Source organism: Panthera onca, chromosome C2 (assembly GCF_046562875.1).
Source record: "Panthera onca isolate mPanOnc1 chromosome C2, mPanOnc1 haplotype 2, whole genome shotgun sequence".
Taxonomy (NCBI): domain Eukaryota; kingdom Metazoa; phylum Chordata; class Mammalia; order Carnivora; family Felidae; genus Panthera; species Panthera onca.
In genome coordinates, this window is record NC_138347.1 from 46,243,996 (window position 1) to 46,252,895 (window position 8,900).

The 8,900-nt window shown below is 35.0% G+C and overlaps 1 protein-coding gene across 1 annotated transcript; it reads left to right on the forward strand.

Moving 5' to 3' along the window:
* The first annotated feature begins 1,395 nt into the window (after window positions 1–1,395).
* Window positions 1,396–4,756, forward strand: LOC132683806 (olfactory receptor 5H2-like). The gene is made up of 2 exons (XM_060640194.3): window positions 1,396–1,414; window positions 3,798–4,756. The coding sequence occupies exons 1-2, from the start codon at window positions 1,396–1,398 to the stop codon at window positions 4,754–4,756; spliced, it is 978 nt and encodes a 325-aa protein (XP_060496177.3).
* The last annotated feature ends 4,144 nt before the right edge of the window (window positions 4,757–8,900 follow it).

The window sequence follows — 8,900 nt, forward strand, 5'->3', positions numbered from 1 at the left end:
GCCAGGTAAATAATGGAAAAAAATAGTGTGTAAATTGTATATTTTATTTTGATGGCCATAATCTAGATAAGCAAAATAACTGTGAGGCTGAATTACTCCCTTTAACAATGCTTTATTGTCTCTTAACATAGCTATAATGGCTTTATAAGATAAGTGTGGTGAACTAAAATGTGAAACAATTTAAACTGCATTTAAGTATCAGGTCTTAATGATTCCTACATAAGAAATGGATCTGGTTATTCTGATTAAAAGCTCCATTTGTTTAAGTGATCACATTTTCTGATTAATACTTTTAAAGTCACTTGCATATTAACTCTATCCTTTCTCCCACTTCTGGCAATAATTTCATTGATTATTTTTTATATATGTAGCAGGAAATAGGCAGTAAGTGTCCCTTTGCAGCTCCAGCTTTTACGGCTTGATAAGTACCACACACAAGTTGAACTTCAGAATTTTCAATAATTTAATGATTTGAGATTACATGGAAATAAGCCCTTTTCAAATACATATGCATTCAACAATTGCAACCATTGGTTTTGGTTATCTATGTCACTTGTATTTCACTCTGGTTTTTGACTCAGTTTTATTGTGCTGAAAATAAATGGTGGAGAAAAAGTGCTCTCAAGTAAAACCAGCAGGATTTCTAGAAAAAATAAGTTCTAATTCCTGCAATAAAAATTAGAAAGCACTTTTAATATGAATAGAACTTTTAGACAGTGTTAGTATATATATGAATAGCACAAAGTTTATAAAGTTAAACTTAAAATCTCTTGCATACACATACTCCATAGGAAAATAAATTTGGAAATTTTAAGAGAAAAAGAAAAGATTGACATGCCGACAACTTTACATGAAAACCAAGCTTAAGATAAACTCTGACCCTTTCCTTTTTTGTTGTCCATTGCTTATCTCTGATATGTCCTTCCTCTTCCTTCTTTGTGGTCTTTCCCACACTGACCCATCCATCTAGTATTCTCTACTTAATGCTTTTCTTCCATCTCCTGATCTTTTCACCAGCCAAAATTGCTCCTTCTCCTACTTTTACCTGCTTTCTCTTCTTAATGCCTTCCTCTCCATTTCTCTCTTTTGAAAACTTTTATTAAGACAATATCAGGGAAAAAATGTTCTATTTGTTCACCCACAGCATACATACAACAACTGTCCTCCACATTGTTGGGATGTTCAATTTAATTTCCCTGTTCACTGCTGTGCAATTTGTTTCCCATTCACTTTTCATTAGTCTCTGTCTTCCACTGCATCACATAATGGAAATTTTGTGCTAAAGCCACTAAAAATCTCTTAATTTCCATTCTCAATTATATCTGTTCACACCTTGTCCTAATACAGCATGTATTTTAGCAATTGGTACCATAACTTTCTTTGTCCTTCCTAAATATGTTCCTCTCTTTATGCTCATGACACACATCTGTCCTGTTTCCCTTCTCTTCTTGATCATTCTGCTCAGTATCCTTTCCTGGTCTCTCCCTGACTTTCATCTGTCAGTCAGAGCAATTAGTTTCAACAAGAAATGATGTTTATGAATGGATTTTCTCTAACATAGAAATGCTAGGGAGATAGAAGGAATCAGAAGGAAAAAAATGGGCAGCAACAGAAGAAGCAAGGCAGTCTGTCAGCAACAAAAATCGTGTGCCACCACTGGCTCCATGAGGGCTGTGTTCCCTTGCTACGTGGAAATGCCACTGCCAGGGTCATTGGTGTGAGTGCATGATGCGTTTGCTGGAGTCTTCATATTGTGCCTTGGCTGCCTTAGCAACTCAAATTCTCTTTTCCTTGTCCCTTTTCTCCCTCATTCCAAATTCCAAATCCAGTGTTGGTGGTTTTCAGTTGTCACATCCACATCTCATGTCCCCTCACTCTAGTTGTTAGGGGGACAGGAAAGTCAGTTGTAGCTCCTTTGGCTCCTAGGGTGGATCGTAAACTTTGCCTGCCACTAAGATTATGCAGCAGAAAGAGGATCAGATTGCTATCTAAAAATGATATATATCCTCTATAACCACCTTAATGTACTTTGTCAGCTTAGTTCCTCACCCTTCTCTTCACTTTGTGTATTCTCCAACGGATAGATGCATACATAGGTATGCCTTCAGCTACCCCAATGACTTTCAAGTCATTATTTGTAGTAGATTCATAGAACAAAGTATTTATTACCTCGCTATTCAGAGGACATTCTCTCTACACACTGGCAATGCATCCTAATTTCATGATTTTTTTAAAATTTGAGTATAGTTAACACACAATGTTACATTAGTTTCAGGTGTAAAACAGTAATTGGAAAAGTTTATACCTTGTGCTATGTTCACCACAAGCATAGCTACCATCTGTCACCATACATTGCTATTACAATCATTGACTATATTCCTTATGCTGTGACTTATTTCCTGACTTACTCATTCTATACCTGGAAGCCCACTCACCCATTTTGCCCACTCCCCCACTCCTCTGGCAAACAAGTTGTTCTCTATATTTATAGGTCTTATTCTTCTCTTTGTTTATTCGTTATTTTAAACTCCAATATGAGTGAAATAATATGATATTTATCTTTCTCAGTATGACTTATTTCACTTAGTGTAATAGTCTCTGGGTCCATTCCTGTTGTATCAAATGGCCTGATCTTATCCTATTTTTAGGACTGGTAATATTCCATTGTGTGTGTGTGTGTATAGATAGATAGATAGATACATACATACATAGGTAGATATAGATACAGATATGATATTAATATATACATATATATCCATTGTGCATATCCATTGTGTGCATGTGTGTGTGTGTGTGTGTGTGTGTGTGTGTGTATCACACCACATCTTGCTTATTCATTTGTCTATAGATGGACACTTAGGTTGCTTCCATATCTTGGCCATTCTAAATAATGAATGATGCAATAAATATAGTGGTGCATGTACCTTTTCAAATTAGTGTTTTCATTTTCTTTGGGTACACGAATCTATTTAGTCACCGAGTGACTCCTCTATTCTTCAGTGACCACCCCTTCACCTCCAATATGTCACAGAAGTAGTGTTTCTACATTCTAAACTCTTTTCCATCTCTCTCTTCATCTTCCCCATCATTATCAACGTGATTTCACCCATGAACTAGCCATATCATATGTATTTGAATCACTTGAGGAGCAAGTCTAAAATGCAGATTATTAGATTTCATTCTTGACTCACTAAATCTAATTCTAAAATAAAACTTCACGATCTATATTCTGCACAAAAAGTTGCTCAGAGAATTCCAATGTGTAAACTGGGTTGAGAACCAGTGGATAGCAGTAACATCTTCCTGACTAGTATTCCTGACCTCAATTTCTTCTCCCTACAGTCTATTTTCCACACTACCATATATTCACTAAAAAAAGAATCTTACAATGCCACTCCCTTCTCTTACATTTTCAGTGAATGGTTATTCAATGATGAATAATGTTCAAGGTCCTTCCTGGGCTATTCAATTCATTTTATATCCCAGGCTCTTCAAGCTTCTTTCCCTTCACCCAATATCCACATCCCAGATATAGACTTTGCTTTTCATATGCAATCCTATCCCATAAATTTAGCACATATGCGCAATGCCTTTCATTTTCCCAATTCTGTTAACCATGCCACATTTAAAAAATGTGAGTAACTGCATTTATTTCCTAGTCCCCAAAACAGATTCCATCTATTACATAGGTAACACATAAAATTGAGAGGACATTATGATATGCATAATTGTATCTCAAATCTCCTCCCTATATTTTCACATATAAATTCTTACTGACATTTAAAAAACTTATTCCATTTCATTTCAGGCAACACCCAGTGAGGACATGGGAAAGGAAAATGCAACATTGCTGACAGAGTTAATTCTCACAGGACTCACATATGAACCACAGTGGCAAATCCCCCTATTCCTGGTGTTCTTGGTTATCTATCTTCTCACCATTGTGGGGAACCTTGGTCTGATTGCCCTCATATGGAATGAACCTCAGCTTCACATCCCCATGTACTTTTTCCTTGGAAGTTTGGCATTTGTGGATGCTTGGATATCATCCACAGTGACCCCCAAGATGCTGGTCAACTTCTTTGCCAAGAGTAAGATGATCTCTCTCTCTGAATGCATGGTACAATTTTTTTCCTTTGCAATCAGTGTAACCACAGAATGTTTTCTGCTGGCAACAATGGCTTATGATCGCTATGTGGCCATATGCAAACCATTACTTTACCCAGTGATTATGTCCAATACACTATGCATCCGGCTGTTAGTTTTGTCATTTTCAGGTGGCCTTCTTCATGCCATAATTCACAATGCTTTGTTATTCAGATTAACCTTCTGTGATTCCATCATAGTACATCACTTTTACTGTGACATTATGCCATTGTTTAAGATTTCTTGTACTGACCCTTCTATTAATTTTCTGATGGTATTTATTTTCTCTGGGTCAATACAAGTATTCACCATTTTGACTGTTCTTGTCTCTTACACACTAGTTCTTTTTACAATCTTAAAAAAGAAGTCTCTACAAGGCATACGGAAAGCTTTCTCTACTTGTGGAGCCCATCTTTTATCCGTATCTTTATACTATGGCCCCCTTCTCTTCATGTACGTGCGCCCTGGATCTGCACAGGCAGATGATCAAGATATGATGGACTCTCTATTTTATACTGTCATAATTCCTGTGTTAAATCCAATTATCTATAGCCTGAGAAATAAGAAAGTCATAGAGTCATTGAGTAAAATGTTAAAGAGAAATGCTTAGTACTCATACTAGTATCTGTCCTTCTTCCATTAAAATTCCACAAAATTGTGCAGACTAGATGTTGCTATGCGTTGATTGGTGTTTAAAGTTTTTTGCAGTTATAATTGCCTTAGCATTCAAATGACTTAAGGTGAGAATACTAATGACCATCTAAATATGTGTGTATTTTATTCAAAATATAGAAAGAATTTTAATCAGGTATTCCTGTCATACTATAATAATTAAGAAAAAAAATATTTTGTATGTTTGTATGTTTTCAATGTGGCTTCAGAAATGCATTAAGCACTGTAATAGTGTAATTTCTCTGAAAATAATTTAAATATAATATCTTTGACAGTCATACAGCTGTGTAGCCCAAATTTTCATATCACATTTCACTCCATAGTGGAGTCAGTGTTGTGTTTGAGTGAACACAGGCAAAAAAGTATAATGAGTGATCCAATTTCAGTCTACCCTTCCTCTCTCACCACTAATTCCATATACAACCCTATTGAAACCACTGAGGCTCACACACTAAAACTACTCACATCTGCCTTTTGTCATAGTCTTATTACTTCTCATACATCCTGTTGATATCCTCTTATTTCCCAAACAATGCTGTCAGATTATTCTTCATAAGCAGAAGTCTGACTCAGTAATATGCCTCTTGAATAACTTTTCAAGGATGGTCATATCTACCAGTTTATGTGTATATATAGCATACATATATAGAACTCTATATATGCATATGTATATGTTTTATGTTCACATGTATATACAGATGACATGATATACAGTTGGTATATAAACATGTATACCTCTCTCTATATATTATTCTGCATTTGTGACCATGGCAGTATTTGAGGTACTTCCCAATAAAATCTTGATTTGATTCTGAAGTCTCTTTCCTGACAATTCTATTGAACTTCTAAGTTACTAAAAGCCTTCCGTATACTTCCTCCTAATATATGTTTTTGTTCATATGGTCTCTCTACAGAGAATCCTTCCTCAAGTGTGCCCATGTTCACATACAGTTGAAATGGTGTCCTTTCTTCAAGGTCATTCTTAATATTACAGTTCTTTGGTGCATTTCCAGATTACATCCAAGAAGACAGAAATGCTCACTTGTTTGAAACAATGCATATTTTATTTATTCTTTTAGGCCACCAATGTAATTACTTATTTTTTATAAGATCTTTTATTTTATTTATTTATTTTTATTTTTTTACAGTTTTATTTTAATCAGCCAGTGCACATCATTAAACTGCACTCCTTAATCTTCATCACCTATGTCCCCCATCCCCCAACACCCCCTCCTCTGGAAACCATCCGTTTGTTCTTTATAGTTAAGAGTCTGTTTCTTGGTTTGTACCTCTCACTCTTTTTTTCCCCCTTTGCTTGTTTGTTTTGTTTCTTAAATTCCACATATGAGTGAAATCATATGGTATTTGTCTTCCTCTGATTGATTTATTTCTCTTAGCATAATACTCTCTAGCTCCATCCATCTCACTGAAAAGCAAGATTTCATTCTTATTTATGGCTGAATCATATTCCATTGTGTGTAATATATGTATTATATATATTATATATTACATATTACATATATATATATTATGTGTACACTACAACTTCTTTATCCATTTATCAGTCAATAGACACTTGCGCTGCTTCCATATCTTGGTTATTATAAATAATGTTGCTATAAACATAGGGGTGCATGTGTCCCTTTGAATTAGTGTTTTTGTATTCTTTGGGTAAATACCCAGTAGTGCAATTGATGGATCATAGGGGATTTCTATTTTAACTTTTTGAGAATCCTCCATACTGTTTTTCACAGTGGCTACACCAGTTTGCATTGTTCCCAACAGTGTAAGAGTTACTTTTTCTCCACATCCTCAGCAACACCTATTGTTTCCTGTGTTTTTTATGTTAGCCATTCTGACAGGAGTGAGGTGGTATCTCATTGTGGTTTTGATATGCATTTCCTTTATGATAAGTGGTGATGAGCATCTGTATGTCTGGAGAAATGGTTGTTCACATCTTCTCATATTTTAATCAGATTATTTGTTTTGGGGGTGTTGAGTTGTGCAAGTTCATTATATATTTTGGATACTAATCCTTTATCACATATATCATTTGCAAATAATCTTCTCCCATTCCACAGACTGCCTTTTAGTTTTGTTGACTGTTTTCTCTGCTATGCAGAAGATTTTCATTTTGATGTAGTCTCTATAGTTTATTCTTGCTTTTGTTTCCTTGCCTCTGGGGACATATCTAGAAAAAAGTTGGTATGGCCAGTGTCTGCCTGTGTTTTCTTCTAGGAATTTTATGGTTTCAGGTCTCACATTTAGGTCTTTCATCCATTTTGAATGTATTTTTATGTATGGTATAAGAAAGTGATCCAGTTTCATTCTTTTGCATGTTGCTTTCCAGTTTCTCAACTTCATCTGTTGAAGAGACTGTCTTTTTCCCATTGCATATTCTTGCCTCCTTTGTTGAAGATTAATTGACCATGTAATTGTGGTTTTTATTTATTTATTTTTTGAGAGAGAGAGAGAGAGAGAGAGAGAGAGAGAGAGAGAGAAATATTACACCTGCAAACAGGGGAGAGGCAGAGGGAAAGGGAGAGAGAGAATCTAAAGCAGGTTCCACAGCCAGCGCAGAGCCCGACGGTGCGGAGCTCAATCTCATGATGGTGAGATCATGGCCTGAGCCAAAATCAAGAGTCAGATGCTTAACCAACTGAGCTACCATGCACCCCTAATTGTGGTTTTATTTCTAGATTTTCTATTCTGTTCCATTGATTTTCTATTCTGTTCCATTTTTGTATCATACTGTTTTGATGACTACAGCTTTGTAATATAAATTGAAGGCCAGAACTGTGATGCCTCCAGCTTTGCTTTTCTTTTTCAAAATTGCTCTGGCTATCCAGGGTCTTTTGTGGTTCCATACAAATTTTAGAATTGTTTCTTCTAGTTCTGTGAGAAATGTTGTTGGTATTTTGATGGTGATTGCATTAAATGTGTAGATTACTTTGGGTAGCATAGACAATGGAATATCTTTCCATTTCTTTGTGTCTTCTTCAATGTCTTTCATCAGTGTTTTATAGTTTTCAGACTATATATATATATATATATTTTTTTTTTTTTCATCTCTTTGCCTAAATTTATTCCTAGGTAGGTTATTCTGGGTGCAGTTGTAAATGGGATTATTTTCTCAATTTCTTTCTGATGCTTCATTATTGGTATATAGAAATGAAACATATTTCTTTACACTGATTTTGTATCCTGCAACTTTACTAAATTTATCAGTTCTAGCAGGTTTTTGGTGGAGTCTTTTGGATTTCCTATATGTAGAATAATGTCATCTATAAATAGTGAATTTTTTACTTCTTACCAACTTGGATGCCTTTTATTTTGTTGTTATTGTTTGATTGCATGGCTAGGACTTTCAGTACTATGTTTAATAAAAATGGTGAGAGTGGACATCCTTTTCTTATTCCTGACCATAGAGGAAAAGCTCTCAGGTTTTACCACTGAGGATGATGTTAGCGGTGGGATTTTCATAGATGTCCTTTATTATGTTGAGGCATGTTCCCTCTAAACTTACTTTGTTGAGGGTTTTTATCATGAATGGATATTGCAGTTTGTCAAATTCTTTTCTATGTCTATTGAATGAACATATAATTCTTAACCTTTTCCTTATTAGATGCGATGTATCACATTGATTGATTCGGGAATATTGAACAATCCTTTCAAACCAGGATTAAATGTCACTTGATCGTGGTGAATGACTTTGTTAATGTATTGTTTTACTTGGTTTGCTAGTATTTTATTGAGGATTTTAACATCTATGTTCATCAGTTAGAGATATTGGCCTGTAGTTCTCTCTCTCTCTCTCTCTCTCTCTCTCTCTTTTTTTTTTTTTTTTTGTGGTGTCTTTATCTGGTTTTGGTATCAGGGTAATGCTGGCCTCATAGATCATGTAGAACACTGACACTTATTTCAATTTGAGGGGTCTCTCTTTTTTTGACTGAATGTTAACATTCCTCTGAATGGTATTGATAAATGGTTCAGAAAAGAAATTAAATGGAATAAAGGAGTAATATTTGTTCATGGTGATCAATTCAAATCAATTTATTCAATTCATAGAATGACTTTAGAAG